Below are 17,729 nucleotides of genomic sequence, written 5' to 3' on the forward strand. Positions count from 1 at the left end.
TGGTAAATTGTTCCTAAAGCTATGATTAAATCAGTTTACAAAAAATGAGGGTGGGGAGGTGCAGAGTTGCAGCTCCAAGGGTTCTCCAAACTTGGTTTTCTGAAAGAGAAACCACTTCCCACTGCCCCTGAAGGTCTCTTCTCTGAAGAGGGGAAGGGAGAGAAATGTTCTTTTTTTTTTTTTTTTTCTAGGAAGGTAGCTATTGAGTTGAAAGTTAACTAAGTGGGGTTTTACAGTTTATTAGCCTGGGATTAAAAGTAATTTGTTAGTGGGGACTTTCCTGTTTGACCTCATCCTCTGTTGTTGTCACTTACTTTGCATTTGTGCATTATTTATGAGCCTCACTTAACCTGGCAGCTGCTGGATGCTTTCCATGAAGGACTGTCCTGTCCTACTGGGCTTTGACCTCTCTAGACCAGATCTCCTGTTCCAGATAATTCCTGTAATTTCCCAGCAGGGGAAGGAAAAGAGCAAAAAAGACAATCTGCAGAGGGCTGTGGCACAGAAGTGATGATCACAAAATCATTCTGGTTATAAAAAACCTTCAAGATCATTGAGTCCAACCATAACCTAACTCTACCAACCATTACAATGCCTCTAAAGTGACTTTGTTTGGGGCTTGGTTTGTTTCTGAGGCCTTTCTGGTTTGCTGGTGCAGATGGGAGTGTTGTGACTAAGAAATCTGCCCTCAGGGAAGAGGATTTGCTTTTTCTTTTCTTTTTTTTTTTTTTTTTTTTTTCCTTTTTAATTGGACTGCCTTTTTATGTGTTGGACAAAATTGGAGGAATTAGGGTTTCTCCCACAAAGCAATCAAAGGTGAAGCTAAAATATCAACAGTAATTTGTGTGCTTGCCTTTTAGGAGTTTTAAAAGAAATCTTGCAAGAAAAAAAAAAAAAGGGAAATCCCTAGGTTAATGCCATCAAAGTTCAGACTGCAGCTTTTGTTTATCCTGACTTTTTAACTCATTCTTTTGAAAGGGTCAGGCTCCCCCAGACATTTGAGAGGTTTGAGGCACACCCACCAAATACACTCCAGTATTCTTGTTCAAATACATTAATGGTACTGATTGGATTGTAATTTCCAGGCTTTTTTTTATACCAGCTCTCAAGGTTATTGAAAGTTCCCAAAGCACCACAGTCCACTATTTATATCACCAGGACTTCTGAGTCTCCTTGAGCACTTTGTGCTGCAGTACAGATTGTTCTCTGCTCTGTCTGGATTTGATGAGGGTGAACCAATAGCCTGAAATTTGGCTCCATCAGACACAGATGTGTCTATTTCATCCATGAAATAAGGTCCCAAGAGAAGATCAAGGTAATTCAACAATGTGTAGGTCAGGCCATACAGTGTTTATCCTCATCTCACAGATATTAACTGCTTCTTTACAGCCTTTTTCTCTCTAAAGTATCCAGCTCCCCACCACAGTTGTTATTTCAGCTCCACTCTCTCCCCCAGCAAATACAGCTCAGCTGAAAAGCTGTTGTTTTGTCACCAGCCTTGGAATAACAGAGGAGTTTTGCCAGCACACTGCACTCACACTCCTCCTCCTCAACATTATTGTGCTGACAAAAGTGCCACGTTGGTGGTGATGGGAGCTCAGCACCTTCCCCAATGGATTTTTTTTCAGATAAAGACAAGGTGAAAGGGTTAGAGGATTGGAACGTGTACCCTCTCTTTCTGAAAAGGTTGAGCAGCCCATTCCTGCTGTTAAAACCACTCATGTCCAAGAGATGGTATGGAAATGGCAGGGGAGGTCACACCAGTCCAGGTGCCTGGATTATTCTTATTTATTTGGGCTTGTCAGCTTGCTCCTTGGCCTCCAGATTCCTCCTTACAAGTGAACCAGATCTCTTAGGTCTGTTAAGCTTCTGGTTTGACAAACAGCCTAAAACCAGGGGAAATGGTGGATTCCCCCACTTTGGGAAGTCTGAAGTCTCAGCTCCTGGGGTGCTGGGACTTCTCACATCAACAACAACCTCAGAAGGCTTGGAACAGATGATCCTTGAGGTCCCTTCCAACCTGACATTTGATGATTCTATGAAATCCCTCCAAACATCACCAGAATATCAGTTACAACCTGAGACCTGAACAGCCACTTCCTTCAGTGCTGAGCCTCCTCTTCTCTTCGTGCCAAAACACACTCCTTTGGGGAAAAAGAAGATATTTTCTCCTCAGATCATGTCTGGAGCTGTACTCCAACATGAACTGTTGATCGTGTTAAGATAGAAGGGAGAGACCCTGCAGAAAAAATCAAGGGCAGGAATTTCTTTCCAAAGCAGATGTTAATGCTTTAAAACTCCCCAGTTTGGGTTGGGTTGGGTTTTTTTTTCCATTTCAGGTAGGTTTATCAGTAACTTGCTATGAAGTCACCACACGTGAACCAGTTCCACCTTAACCCCCCCTCAGTTATGGTAAGGTGGGGACTGACTCAGAGGAGGAAGCAGCACTGTGGTTTCTGGAAGGTCTGCAGAGCTCTGTGTTTGTTAGCAACCAGATAAATACTTTTTCAGTGTATGAGAGGGAAGCAATGGGGTGTTTTACCCCAGGCAAAATGAAGCCAGGCTGAGTAATGTGGAAGAAGAATCATGTCTGGTCTGGATGGTGTTTGCTGTGGTTATGGGATGTCCTTGTAAAGTCTGAGGAAGAGGGGTTTCAGAGAGGAAGGATCCTTTCAGAGAGTCAGGACCCTTTTTATGAACCTTCATGTTGTGTCCTCTCAAAGCTTTACTCACCTTTCTGGGGCTAATTCTGTGAATATTCCTCAGCCTGAACAAGCCCTTGATTTATACAAATGTTGGCAGCAGAGGACTGTGAAGATAAAGCTGACAGCAACAGCCTTTCCAGGGCAGGCAGATAAACACTGCATGTTGGGTTTTTGGTTTTTTTTTGTTTGTTTGTTTTGGTTTTTTTTTTATGTAAAAAAATTACTTAGGGAGAAAAAAAAATTAAAAAGAGGAGAGGGAAGAGGGAATCCTTGTGTCTGCATTCTTGATGGTTCAGCTCATCTGAAACCATCAGATGTCTTTCCATGGTCAGAGTCCCCTCATGCAGCTCAGTTCCAGGCAGGGATAACACAGCCTGAAGGTCATCCCTAAATCACACACAACTGCAGCAGTAACTCCTTCCTTGAGAATATATATCCACAAGCATTAAAGAAACAACAAAACCCAGTCCTTCCCTCCAATAAAAACCCTCCCTTCCCCCTCCCAAAGACACAACAGCTCTGGAAGACTTTTATGGGAATTTTATTGGCGTGTCTGATTCATGCAGGAACGTGCCCCTGCATAAGTTACAAATTTGTATTTGGAAACAGACTTTGATCCAAATGAACATCTCTGGCACGGGCAACTCCAAAAAAACAACCTTTGGCACCTGAGCAGGTGAGGGAGCTGAAATCAACTGCAGCTTCTCACTCCATTACTCTGTTGGTAGAGCAGATGTTGTGTTTAATTAAAGCAGGAGGCTGGAGGGTCCACATCCTCTGGTGTTGCATTTATATTCATAACATGGAAATTGCTTTTCTGGCCTGAGCACACAGATGGTCAATTCAGGGATGGTTTGAGGTAACTGGTTTGGTGCAGAGGTCCCCCCTCTGCTCTGCTCTGCTGAGACCCCACCTGGAGCTCTGTGTCCAGTTGTGGAGTCCCCAAGAGCAGAAGGACACAGAGCTCCTGGAAGGTGTCCAGAGCAGAGCCACTCAAATGCTCAGAGGGCTGAGCACCTCCCTGGGAAGCCAGGCTGAGGGATTGGGGTTGTTCAGCCTGGAGAAGAGGAGGCTCCCAGGTGAGCTCAGAGCAACCTCCCAATATCTGAAGGGGCTCCAAGAAAGCTGGGGGAGGGCTTTGGACACGGGGGGGTAGGGAGAGGAGAAGGGAAATGGGTTAAAACTTGGAGAGAAAGGGGAGATTGAGGTTGGAGATGGGGAGGAAATTCTGGAATTTGAGGGTGGGGAGAGCCTGGCCCAGGTTGTCCAAGGAAGTTGTGGCTGCCCCATCCCTGGCAGTGTCTCAGGTCAGGTTGGATGGGGCTTGGAGCCCCCTGGGCTGGTGGGAGGTGTCCCTGCCCATGCAGGGGTTGGGACTGGATGAGCTTTGAGGTCCCTTCCAACCCAAACCTTTCCATGATTCTCTGATCTTCTCTGTCCACAAAGCTGAAACCATCTCACAAGTCAAGAACACATGTACACATTTTTTGCTGAAACTGAATTTTGCCTTTTTCTCTGCCAATAAAATGATCTTCTCTGTTTCTGCTGAGGATCCTAGACCCTTCTTTCTCTCCTGTGAGCTGACCCTTCTGCCTGTCTTGCAAGTTTTTCTTTTAAACAAGGAGATTGATCCAGAATCCCCACTTTTCACTGGGCCCTTGCTGTGAACCTCAGCATGGAGCTGCCTGGTGCTGCATTTCAGCATTGATCCAAGTCATTTTTGGTCTTCTCAGGTTGACTTTTTTTCTACAATTCCTTATAGAGGTTGAATCTCAGTACAAAATACATCTGCAATGTGAATTGAAGAGGGTTTTTTTGGTTTTTTTTTTTGATAATGGAGTTGTGTGGCAGCTGATTCCAGTGACCTCCCACCATCCAAAATTAATGCTGGATTCCAGACCGGCTCCTCAACCTTCCAGATGATCCAATAGCCTCTTGATGGGTCATAGCCTGCTTTTTGCTCATTTTCCAGAATCCAGCTCTGAATTTGGCTCTGAATATAAATATCTGGGAGTGGAATGTTCAACACAGCTCATGGACAGTAAACAACTTTGTGTATGGCAGAGGGGGTCTGAGTGCCCCGGGTCCATCTACGGGAAACGAAGATTTGCCCGTGGAGATCTTATTTACTCCAGTTCTGGTGTAACTCTGCCTCTTCCTCTATATATAGCACACTCAAAATAGCTGCAAAATGAAGTTCTGAGGTGGATTTCAGTTCCTAGTAAACAGGATTTCACAAAGTGGAGGCACAACAACGGGAATGAGTATGCTCTGAGTGCAGGGGATGCTTTCGCTTTCACCGAGACTCGGAGCCGCCAAAGGGATTAAAACCTCGCAGGTTCTTTCTTTGAAGAAACTGAATCCAGATGTCAGGCAGATTACAGGCATCCAGGAACCTGGGAAAACTGGGAAAACTGCCCACTGAGGAATATCCCCCCCCCCCCCCCCCTGCCTCCAGGCTCTGCTAACTCACCAGCTCAAGTCTTCTCCTCTCCAGACAGTGGCAAACCAAGAGCTTTGGTCGCTGGCAAAACTCCTGGCAGAGTTTGGTGGAAAATAAAGCACCTCAGAAGTGTCCTGCCTGCTGGTCAGGGCTGTGTGAGCCATCCAAACTTCAGCTGTGAAGATCCTGAGGATGCTGTGGTGATTCTTCCCCACCAAAGGGAAGCTGAAAAGCTGAAAAGCACAAGCCAGGGTTTTTTCACTCGAGCTCTCTCTGCCACTCTCACCCGGGATTTCCTTGAGCTCTGTCAGGAGAAGGGACAAGGATCAAGTTGTGGCACCCTGGCCACAGGTGCTGGGGGACATTTTCAGCTGTTGGGGGAGCATTCCTGCATGCCAGACTTGGCAACCCCTGGCACTAGCCAGATGCCACGTGTCGCTTAAAACAACTTGAGTATTTTTAACCATGAAAACTTACATCAGTCTGGAATGGTACCCTGGAATTTGGATGGATGTTTTCTTAGGAATTCATCGTTTGTTCATCTAAAATTTATTTGGTGATGCTTTGGGGCTGAAATAACAAAATGCCATGTCAATAATACCCCGGAGAGCATTTTTATTTAGTAGCAGCCCTCCCCAGAATAACTTGCAGGAGGAATGTCACAGGTATGAGGCAGCCCAGGACTTTAAGGCAAACAGCTCCCTGTCCCAACACTCCTCCCTTCTCCCTGGAAATGAAAAACCCAAGCTAAAAATAAGAGTAAAACAATGAGGGCTGCTGGACTCCTCTGTCACTTGAACTCCTCCTGGCTCCCTCGTTTGATAGAAGGAGTCACCGAGGTATTTTCCTCCTAGAAGTGAAAATCCCCAGTTGAGCACAGGGGTGGAATGTTATTAATACCCACTGGCAGGAGAGCAGGAAGAACTGGTCTGTCACCCATCCCTCAGCCACCAGCCAGGCTGCATTCTCCTGGAGCTGCCCCAGCACGGGCTGATCCCTGCCCAGTGGGCACGGGAAAGGCAGAGAGGAGGTTGGAAGTTTTATTTTTACCAGGTTAGAGTGGTAAGGGGACACTGAAAAGACAAAAGGAGATGGGTTTGGGTAGGAGGAGATGTCCTGAATTACAGGGAAGCTGGGGACTCTGCTGCCAGATGGAAAGGGTAAAAGGCTGTAAGTCTGGCTTGGTGGCTTCTGCCACACAAGGAACAATTCTTTTTTTTCTTTCCGTTTGTTTTGGCTTTCATCAGAGGGTTCCCAAGCACCACAGCCTTGCTGGGGGTTGTTTGCCCACTGGAGTGGTGTTTGCATTGCAATCACAGAATCATGGAATGGGTTGGGTTGGAAGGGACCTCAAAGCTCACCCAGTCCCAACCTCTTTCCACGGGCAGGGACACCTCCCACCAGCCCAGGGGGCTCCAAGCCCCATCCAACCTTCAACACCTCCAGGGATGGGGCAACCACAGCTTCTGGGGGCAACCTGGGCACCCAGGGGCTCAGCACCCTCACCCCAAACAATTTCTCCCTCCCTCCCCAAGAAACAGAATCCTGGAATGGTTTGGGTTGGAAGAGAACTGAAAGCTCAGCTCATTCCAACCCCCCTGCCATGGGCAGGGACACCTCCCTCCCAGATTGCTCCAAGCCCCATCCAACCTGGCTTTGAACACTGCCAGGGATGGGGCAGAGACTCTTTTCCTGGGCACCCCAAAACCATATTTTCATAGAATCATGGAATGGTTTGGGTTGGAAGGGACCTCAAAGCTCACCCAGTCCCAACCCCTTTCCATGGGCAGGGACACCTCCCACCAGCCCAGGGGGCTCCAAGCCCCATCCAACCTGACCTGAGACACTGCCAGGGATGGGGCAGCCACAACTTCCTTGGGAAACCTGGGCCAGGCTCTCCCCACCCTCAAATTCCAGAATTTCCTCCCCATCTCCAACCTCAATCTCCCCTTTCTCTCCAAGTTTTAACCCATTCCCCTTGTCCACTCCATCCCCTCCTCAAAAATCCCTCTCCAGCATTTTGTAGCCCCTCTTCCAGAACTCAAGGCCTCCCTAAGATGTCCTCAAATCCTCCTTTTCCCCAGGCTCAACAACCCCAATTCTCTCAGCTCATCTTCAGAGCAGAGCTGCTCCAGCCCTCTGCTCATCTTTATGGCCTTCCTGTGGACTCACTCCAAGAGCTCCACATCCTTCTTGTGTTGGGAGACTCCAGAACCAGCCACAATCCTCCAGATGGAATCTCAGAAGAGTAGAGCAGGGGGGGAAGAACCCCCTTGACCTGCTGGCCACACTTTTTTTGATGCAGGTTGGTTTCTTGGCTGCCAACCCAACTTGCTGCCTCGACTGCAACCTTCTCACCCCTACAAATCCTTCTCCTCAGAGCTGTTTTCACCCCAGCCTCTGTTTTTCTTTGGGATTGCCATGAACTTTACCAACACTCCTCACCCTGCCTGTGTCGTAAGGAGGGCAGAGGCTGCTCCAGGGCCATGCTGAGCACAGAGGAGGGGACACCCCAGGCCTGGGGAATGGTTATTTCACTTCTGCAAGATCACCTCCCACTCGTGCTGCCTTCAGCCTTCTCCAGATTTCTTGCCCCCCCCTGCACGTTGAGTCCATTTCCAATGGATTTCTCCTCAAAATGGAGCTTGGTGATCTGTAGAGACACAACAGGCAGACAGAAATCAGCACATCTGCTACCAGGGGAGCTGGGAACTGCTTGTTTGGGGATTTTTTTGTTCCTTTAAGGCCTTCCCCACCCCCTTGCTGGAAAGGGAGGGCAGTTGTGCAGAGCACAAGGCCCTTTGCACGTGGCAGGACTCAGCCAAGGAGCAGGATTGCAGCACCCCAGAGCTTTACACTTCTCCCAGATGACATCAGGAGCTGCCTCAGCTGAGCTTTGCATCACCACCAGCTCCTCAGCCTCCCAAGGTGTCACACAGGGATCTCCTGCTGAATCACCTCCAGCAGATCCTTCCCCCCAGGGCTCAGGAAAGCAAAGGATTGTTCCACACTTAGGTCACAGGAGACACTTTGCATGGCATAAAGTGCTTCAAGACCCAGGACAAGCCAGGACAGCACGTTCTGGTCCTCCCAAGGAGCATTTAAATGCCACTTTTGTGGTACCTGACTCCTCTTTGTGCCTTCTCTCTCACCTCTTGGGTGTTCATCTCTTATTTTTGGGTGACCCTGCGTGGCAAGTCTCCATCTCACTGGAAAGAGATGTTCTCTCAGGTTTGAGAAGCATTCCTAAATCTCTAGTCCCAGGTTTAACAAACTTTTCATCTCAGGCTGTAGGAAAAATGGGGAATGATTTGTAGTCGTCCCCCCCCCAAAAAAAAAAAAAAAAAAAAAAAATCAAACTCAGTGAAGGGTTTGCCAGGAGTCATCATCCCTCTGGTCTTTTGTTGGCTTTCCAAATGGTTGATCCCATAAAGAATTACCCAGATCTGCAAGGGTCACAGCCTGTCCTTCCAGTGAGGGTACAGAAACTCTCTGTTTCCTGAATTTCTGAGAACCCTGGCACAGATGATCTGAAATGTCCTGGGTTTGAGTTGCAGAGGTTAACCAGGCTCAGATTTGCTGAGAGCAGCTCACCAGGGGAGAGAAGCCAACAAAGCTTTAAAAATAAAAAAAAACAAGCAACAAACAAACCAACCCCAAATATCCAGGGGAGGGGACAGCAGGATTTTCCTCCTGCTCATTCCTCTGAAAAAGCCTCTTGCAAACCCTCTGCAACCAGGAATCAGCTTGTGGGGGGAAGGGGGAACCCTCCAGGACACCTCCAAAACAATCCCCACCCAGGAGAGGGTTTGTTAGCACAGGTAGGCTCCCTCCTTTTGCTAAATAAACTGGGTTTATTTTTACCAGCACAAAAGAACCTTTCATTTCGGAGATTTGGAGCAGTGCCAGGAATAATATGACTTGAACAAACAAACAAAACACACAAAAAAAAAAAAAAAAAAAAAATACAAATCCTTTGCATCTCCAAGCAGGCTTGCTGGGGCAGGCATCCCTCTTAGAAGATGTTGGGGGAAGAGGTTCAGCCCAGCCCCTGGCTAACAGAGCAGTGCCAGCACAACCTTGAAAGCTGGAAGCAGACTTAAAAGCACAGGTCTAGACAAGAATTCATTTATTTATTTTATTTTATTTTTTTTTGGAGCAAGGAGGGTTGAGGCTGGTAAGAAAAAACAGCTCACAGCACTAAATGATTTATGCTTCAGCAGCAGTAATGGGAGCTGCTGTCAGGAGGAGCCCTTCCCCACCACCACACTTGGATTTGGGGCTGTGAATGCCAGAAAAAAAACCAAACAAACAGGGGAATATCCCTGAAAGCCAAAACATACGTTTGGCCGTGTCTCTTCTCAGCACAAATTGCAGAAACCCAGCGTTTTTCACACTGCTTTGTAGGGGGAGATGGAACAGTCCCTGCCACCCCAGGAGGTTCCTGCATCGAAGCAAAAATTCTCAGAAGTCCCATTTTTTTGTGGAATCATGGAATGGGTTGGGTTGGAAAAAACCTTCAAGATCATCTGTCCATAGGCAGGGACACCTCCCACCAGCCCAGGTTGCTCCAAGCCTCATCCAACCTGGCCTTGAACACCTCCAGGGAGGGGGCAGCCACAACTTCTCTGGGCAATCTGTTCCAGAGTCTCAGCACCCTCCTCCTGAAGAACTTCTTCCTAAGCTCCAGGCTGAACCTCTTCTCCTGCACTTTCAAACCATTTCCCCTTCTCCTAGCACTGGACACTCTTCTGAAAAGTCCCTCTGCAGCCTTCCTGGAGGTTCCCTTCAGGGATTGGGGGGCAGCTCTAAGGTCCCCCTGGAGTCTCAACACTCCCAGCTCCTCAGCCTCTCCTCATGGCAGAGCTGCTCCAGCCTCTGGATCATCTTTGTGGCCTCCTCTGGACTCATCCCAACAGATCCATGTCCTTCTTCTGCTGGGGACACCAGACCTGGAGGCAGGATTGGAGCTGGGGGTCTCCCAAGAGCAGAGCAGATGGGGCAGCCACAGCTTCTGGGGGCAACCTGGGCACCCAGGGGCTCAGCACCCTCACCCCAAACAATTTCTCCCTCCCTCCCTCCCCAAGAAACAGAATCCTGGAATGGTTTGGGTTGGAAGAGAACTGAAAGCTCAGCTCATTCCAACCCCCCTGCCATGGGCAGGGACACCTCCCTCCCAGATTGCTCCAAGCCCCATCCAACCTGGCTTTGAACACTGCCAGGGATGGGGCAGAGACTCTTTTCCTGGGCAACCTGGTTCTAAAGCTCAGCACCCTCACCCCAAACAATTCCTCCCTCCCTCCCTCCCTCCCTCCCTGCCCAAGATCTCCTCTCCATCTCCCCTCTCCCAGCTGGAAACCCTTCCCCCTCGCAGGGTCCCATCCCTCCAGGCCCTTGTCCCAAGTCCCTCCCCAGCTTTCCTGGAGCCCCTTCAGGCACTGGAAGGTGCTCTAAGGTCTCCCCATGGGATCCTTCTCTTCTCCAGCCTCAACACCCCCAACTCTCTCAGCCTGGCTCCATCCAGAGCAGCCCCGCTCCTCCCATCACCTCCGTGTCCTCCTCAGGATAATTCCGGGAGGCATTTTTATTCCTTATTGTTATTATTTGGGGGCTCCTCAGGAGGAGGCCAGAGCCGGGGCTGAGCGCTGACAGGAGCCTCACCTCAGGGCAGGGAGGGAAGGAGGGGGAGGGGGGCTTATATATGAGGGGCGGGGCTCAGGAGAGCGGTGGGCGTGGTTTAGCGTTGGTATCGATTACTGCTGAATGGGCGTGGCTTCGTGCCGATGCGCGGAGTTTAATGCGGGGTGGGCGTGGTTTTATGGTTAATGGGCGTGGTTTAGTGGTGGATGCGTAGGGGTTGATTCTGTTGGGGGCGTGGTTTAGTGTTATAGGGGCGTGGTTTGGGTCGTAGCTCCGCCCCCCCGGTGTGAGTTCGGAGCGCGGGGCGCGGCGGTGTCAGAGCGGGGATGAGCGCGGAGTGAGGCGGTGGCCGTGCGGGAGGAGAAGGGAAAGAGTTTGGGGTTTTGGGGGGGGGAGGGAAGGGGAAGAGAAGGAAAGAAGCCGGGAAGCTCGGCCATGGTGGCTCACGACGAACTGGGGGGGCTGCTGCCCATCAAAAGGACTATCCGGGTGATCGACGCGCAGAACCAGTCCTTCAGGGAGCAGGAGGTGAGGAGAAAAAAAAAAAAAAAAGGGTTAAAAGGAGGGGGTTTGGGTGTGTTGGGGCTTTTCCTCACATTCGAAGCTTTCCCGCTCTCTGCGCCTGAGGGGAGGAGGTGAGGTGGGTGAGGTGGCCTCAGAGTGAGGGGTAGGGAATGATTTTAAAGAAAAAACTGTGTAAAAATCACAATATTGTTGAATCATTTATTTCCAACCCCCGAAGGAGTGGGATCAGGGAGCTCGGTGCCTCACCTGCCCTCACTCCTCCCAGTGGGATTTCCATTTAAAACAAAAAAAAAAAACAAAAAAAAAAAGGAAAAAAAGCCTTTTGCTCTGTGCTGTCTTTTCCACTGACAGGATTTTTCCTATTTAGGGCGTTTGGTCGCCGCATAAACCCCCTCCCCCTCCCCAAAAAAAAAAAAACCCTGTCGTGGAAGTTGGTTCGGGTTTTGAGGGTGGTTTGGTGTTGTGTGATTTGAGGTGGGTTTTTTGGGTTTGGTGGGGGTTTTTTTCGTTTTTTTTTTTTTTTGAAGTATTGTTATTTTTATCATCTGTTGTTATGCAGATGAAGTAATTGCATTGCTGGGAGATGCTGAGTGCCACAGAAGGCAAAAGTTCAGCAGGTAGGGACCCACTGCCCTGGGCAGGGTTTTATTGCCCAGATTAGTGGTGAGATGAGATGGAAAACACCACCAAAAAAAAAAAAAAAAAAAAAAAAAACCCATAAATAACCACAGCTCCAGACAGCTCTGAGGTTTGAGGGCTCCGATCTGAGTCGCCAACCTCTTAAAATCCTGGCTCTGAAACAGCCAAACTTGGGCAATCTCATTGTGCAAAAGGGAAACCAGATGCTGAGAGAGAAGTAACAGAAACCAGAGCTCTGCAAGGGAGACCAAATTTGCCTCGAATTCTTCAAATATGGGATTTTTTTTCTCGGGGATGAGCAGCAGGCTGAGGATCTGAAGTGAAACTTGGGGTCTGGGTTTGAGTCATAACAGTGCCAGGTTCTGAGTTGTTATCAGAGGAGCCTGAGGACAGATTTCCACCTCCCTTTGGGCGAGGACAGAAGTGTTGAATTTCAGAAAATCCCAGGTGGTCACCTCCATCCCGACCTGGAGCCCAGGTTGTGGCCTCGGGGTGATCTTCAGAACAGCCCTGAAGGTTTGGCAAGCTCCTTGCATGTGAATCTGAAATTCAGAGGGTCAGGTGGTGATGATCTCTGGCAGGAATTATTCAGGGTGGTGACGAAAATCCCTTTTTTTTTTTTTTTTTTTGGGCTTAGCAGGGGGAGTTTTGCTGCGCGTGGTTGTTCCATTTGTCACCCTGGCTGAGTGTGCCTTTTAGGACATTGCTCTCTAGTAAATGATCCTTGCAAAACCCACTAATTATTACCTGGTTTCAGGCCTGCTGTGCTGCTAGAGGAGAAGGTTTGCTGCTCAAAAATCCAACCTGCTTTTCTTCCCAGCAGCAAGGTGCCACAATTCACAATCTTCAGGGCTTAACCTTGCACTTAGCAGCTAAAAATCCACCAGTGTGAAGCCCTGGTCTGTCAGCTGAGGTGCAAATTTAGCTTTTTGTGTGTTTTTAGGATACATTTCCATGAAGAGTGGGGAAAAAGAAGAATAAATCTGGAGGGATGCAAGGGAGCTGTGGAACTGGCTGGGGTTTTAATTATCTGTGGGTGCTGTAATGCTTAAGACCATGAGATGGTTATAGAAACTTTACAGGCTTCATGCTAAGCTGGGCTTCTGTAAGTAATACAGAGTGGAGACAGGGTAATCATTGTTTGCAGGGACAGGACTGGAAAAAAAAAAAAAACACCAGCCCAGCACTGAGCCAAAATTATCCGACGTATGAACTGTGCTGGGGCTCAGCTTACACCCGGGGTTGGGTTTGACTGTAAGTGGAGTCCATGACCCCAGGCTGAAATGCAGATCTGAGAGAAGAAGGTGAGGTGGTTTCAAAGGAAAGGGTTTGTTTTTTTTTATTATTATTCTTTTTTTCCCCCCTTGCTCTGTCTGGGATCAAACAATCCACTTGGAAGGGTGGAGAAGAAGAAACAGATGCGGCGTTTGGCAGCCACAGATGCGGGTGTTGGGTTTTCTTGTTGTTTTGGGTTTTTTTTAAATTTTTTTTTTGTCTGAGAGCACTGGCGAGACAGCAAAGTGGGATTTGTGCCTTTCCAAGAGAGGGGAAATGGTTAAGCAGACTTCAGAGCCTACAGAAGTTTTTCTGTCCAGCCACACACCCCAGGGGAGCACAGGGCACGTACAGAAAACCCTCTGGTCCAGAAAACCCTCTGGTCCTGCCGAGCCTCGCAGAATTCCTCCCTCCACTGAGCAGGGGAGGGAGCCCTGCTCCCTCTCCTTGAAGAGAGCAGCTCTTTTCCTTTCCAGCCTTCTCTTTGCAGGTCCCTGGGTATGTCCACCACTCCCAAAAGGGGTGATTTATAACCCTCTTGCAACAGGGAGCCCCTTTGTACCTCCTGTCCCAACCGGAGTGGCAGGAATGCCTCCTGCCAGCCCTGCTGCATCTGCATCTGTCCCTTCAGCCCAGCACAGATGAGCAGGAAAGGCACTCACACAGGGCACAGACAGTGTTATCACTGGAGCCCAGGTCTGGAAAAAGGCCTTGGAGTTTGATCCTTTCCCAAGTGAGCTGTGAAAGCCCCTACAAGCACCCTAAAGCACTGAGGTTTCTTGCCCTTCGTTTTCAGTGTCACATTTTTCTTCCCTGTTCTATTTATAAAGCTGCCCTTGACAGAGCTGCGGGTGGCTCGTGTCTGTATCTTTCCCTCTTGCATTCCTGCAGCTTCTCCAGCTTCTCTTGGCTTTTTTCTGGTAGATGGGTAAGTAAATCTAGAAGTAAATCACCTCTCCTTTTCCCCCCGCTCAGAAACATCTGTCACGAATTAAAATTTCCTGCTCCTTTCAGCCCAATTTTCCAGCTTTCTGCACAATCCTTTTCCTGACAGGCTGTGTCTGAAGTGCAGTGGCTCACGGTTAGCAAAAGGAGAAAAAAAAAAAAAAAAGGAAAAAAAAAAAGTGACTGCAGTGTTCCCAGTGCTGCACCTAAACCCAGCTGGGGGCCCAGGGCTGAGGGAGTTTTCTTTGAGCTTTTCCCCCTTTTTTTGTAGTTCTGAGATCACCCAAACGCTTCAAGCCCGGCTTTGTCCTGTGCCAAGAGGTCTTTCTGTTCTTCATCACTCCAAAAATGTTTCTTTTCATGTTCCTCCTAACCTCCCCCCACGACTTTGAAGGCTTAATTCAGTGTGAGCTCACCCTCCTCTTGCTTAAGGCTGCGTGGAGGCAGACAGAGGGGCCACTCCTCGGGTCATGTTGCTGAAATCAGATCTCACATACGTAGCTTTTATGCTTCCTCAGTCTTATGACTGGAATTCTGTGTCTTCCTTCTTTTTTTTTTTTCATTTATTTTATTTTTTGCATTTGTCACTTCTGCCCTTCCACGATTCGGGGCACCTTTATCTGGCAATAAGAGACCAGGGGGAGCTTGTCCTAAGCAGTTTTTGCCTGTCAGCCTTCTGAAAAGTAAGAGGAGAGGCTTCACTGTTATTAACCAAAAATACTTAATAAAGCTCTGGTTCAATTTCTGCTGAGATGAGCTCAAAAAAAAAAAAAAAAAAAGCAAAAAAAAAAAAGCTGCTTCCATCAGCTCAGGCTTCACTCTCCAAAGCTTCCTCATGATGAGTCAACATCTAACCCTCTGCCAGATGTTGAAGAGCCTTTCTCCTAACCTTCAGCTCCAAGTCCATCCCATCCCAACCTCCTATTGTGCACACTTTTTCCTGGACAATCCTTACAACACAATTATTTGTGATATAAAAGGTTACCAGCATGATTTTTTTACTGATCTGAGCTCCAGCAGCAGGAGTTTTCCATGGGGCGTTTCCTCTTTTCTTGGCAGCTTTTTTGGTCAGGACAGAATTGAAATTGCCCCTGGGCTCCCTGCAGGGATTAGTGGTGTGGACAAGCAGAAGCTCTTATCTTTTAAGATCTAAGAAAAAAATCAGGATGACTTGCAAAGGGTGGGAGGGAGCAGAAAGGGGAGGAAGCTTTGGAAACTGAAGGGTTTCAACTTTATCCACTTGGTGTGTGCGTGTCCCTGGCAGGAATGTTCAGCATGTGGTCCTTTGCTATGTGTTAGAGAAGCTGCTGAGCCTCTCCTGGGCTCTGCCTGCTGCTTTTCTCTCCAAAATAAAACGAAGATGGAAAAAAAAAAAAAATAAATAAAAAAACCCCACATTCTTTTCGACAGAGGAAGACAGGATAAAATAGAGAAGCAGATCACAGCTCCATCTTTAGATGCCAGTCACTTGCTCTGCAGAGGGAGGATGCCTCAGTCTATTTCTGTTCAAACCATAACGGGCACTGCTGGAGCCCTGTTTTGAATCCTGACTGATTTGTGTGTCTTATCTCACCACTTTCACCCTGGGCAAAGTCTCCACAGTTTTTAATTGCAGCCTCAAAGTCCAGGCAAATATTTACAGCCCCTGCTCTCCTTTTCAAGATGAATAGCTACTTCACAACACACTCTCTTTGGTTTCCCACTCCTTAAGTGGGTTCGTGGTTTGGGTTTGTTGGTTTTTTTTTGGTTTTTTTTTTTTTTTAAACCTGCCTGGGCAGCTTGAGAAATGAAGTGGGAGGCTCAGCCAGGACAATTTGTTCTCTCCTTTCTTTCCAGGAGCCAAGCAATAAACGGGTTCGGCCTTTGGCCCGGGTCACATCCCTGGCAAACTTGATCTCTCCTGTCAGAAATGGTGCAGTTCGACGCTTTGGGCAAACCATCCAGGTAAAATTATAGAGAATTTGCCTGGAATTGTAGAGAAATGGGGAAGGTGGGGTGAAAAACAGGCACTGGGATTTCAAGGCATCCCTTGAAAACCTCCTGCGTGACTCCCGCGGGGACAGGAGAATTCCTGTGGGGCTTGGGGCTGAAGTTCAGGAGTTGAGAGGCAGCTTGTTAGAGGGTGAGGTTGTTGAAGAACAACTGATTCAGAAAAAAGAATATAAGAAATAAAGAAATAAACTGATGCAGATAGGGAGAATCAAGTGATAACACTGTTCCAGTACTTGATGCACGTGTCCTGGAGCATGAGCTTGAGTGAGAACTGACCTTGCTGTCCCAGCCATAGCCCAATAACATTTGAGAAGTGTTGTCTGAGTAACTCTACACCCCACACACACAGATAAGGGAGCTTCTGTGTCCAGGTTTTAAGCAGGATTGCATATCAGGAGAGTAAAGTTCAAGGAGCTCCTGATAAACCCCGTTACAGGTAGAATTATGATCCTGCTTTGTTTACTTTCTCACATCTGAGAAATCAACCCAAGCTTTACCTGCCCATCCTCCTCCCAAGCACAGCTGCACATGGACAGGCTTGCAAGTCTCTGGGGGGGGCTATCAGGGGATTAACTCTTTATTAAAAGTGTTCCTTTATCTCCCTGGGTGTGTTTTCCCTGTAAAACAGGAGGGTGAAGCATTGGGAGGGCTCTGGGTAACACTGAAATGGTGGTTTTACAAATTTCTTTTAATTTTTTTTTTTTTTTTCTTTTAAACCCCTGTAGTCATTTACCCTCCGCAGTGACACCAAATCCCCTGGCTGTGCCCAGAAGTCATGTAGCAGATCTGCTGCTCCCACACCTCCCAAAAGAAGAAACAGTGTGCTTTGGTCTGAAATGTTGGATGTCAACATGAAAGAATCTCTGAGCACCAAAGAAATCAAACGCCAGGAGGTAAACTTCTCCCTTCTGACTGGGAAAAAGCAGCCAAGGCCTTGGCTGGGGCTCTTTCTTTGACAAATATCCCCTTCCTGAGCATCCCTGGGTGTCTGTATCTTCCTCTTCACCTTCCTTTTTAAGCCACTAGATTTATTTCCCCATGAGGCATGGGAAAAGGTGGGCTTGTCTCTCTTGAGTCACCAGGGAGTTTGTCTCCCCACTTGGACCCTTCAGAGCTGCCAAACTCTGAAACCTCCTGACAATTGGTTGAGAGCCAAACAGCAAGGCTCTGGCTTGCCTTTTCCCTGTAATTCTCAGACAAATCTTCTAAGGACAACACAGAAGCTGATTAAAGATGCCTGGGATTTGACCTCTCTGGAGTTTCTGGGGGGGTTTGAGGGTTTTTTTTGGTTTTTTTTCATCCCTGCCTGTGTAAAAGCTGTGATTTAGAAGGGGCTAATATTTAATTTGGCTCGTGAGTGAGCATCAGAGCTTTCACACAGTTGTAAGTAATGTTGCTTTCTCAGAGCTGGGAAAGCAGGCAGATTTACTTGCAGTTGTCATGCCCAGGTAGTCATTCAGATGGCAAAACCCCCTATTCAGGCTGCAGGGACAGGATGTACATTATGTGAGCTAAAAAAGCTCTTTCAGAGGAGGACTGGGATTAAAAATCACTCTCCATGCTTT

The 17,729-nt window shown here is 48.0% G+C and overlaps 1 protein-coding gene across 3 annotated transcripts in view; it reads left to right on the forward strand.

Moving 5' to 3' along the window:
• The window catches only part of NET1 (neuroepithelial cell transforming 1), an 80,398-nt gene that overhangs the window by 53,159 nt on the left and 9,510 nt on the right, over nucleotides 1-17,729 (forward strand). The window contains exons 1-3 of one of the 3 annotated variants that reach the window (XM_071734254.1): nucleotides 11,111-11,316; nucleotides 16,009-16,116; nucleotides 16,890-17,057. In XM_071734254.1, coding sequence (XP_071590355.1) covers nucleotides 11,224-11,316; nucleotides 16,009-16,116; nucleotides 16,890-17,057 — 369 coding nt within the window. In that variant the 5' untranslated portion in view covers nucleotides 11,111-11,223. Of the gene's footprint in view, nucleotides 1-11,110; nucleotides 11,317-15,797; nucleotides 15,894-16,008; nucleotides 16,117-16,889; nucleotides 17,058-17,729 lie in introns of those variants that run through there. The other 2 variants (XM_071734255.1, XM_071734253.1) reach the window with 2 other exon arrangements.

The sequence above is a fragment of the Heliangelus exortis genome, chromosome 1 (assembly GCF_036169615.1).
Source record: "Heliangelus exortis chromosome 1, bHelExo1.hap1, whole genome shotgun sequence".
NCBI classification, from domain to species: Eukaryota; Metazoa; Chordata; class Aves; order Apodiformes; family Trochilidae; genus Heliangelus; species Heliangelus exortis.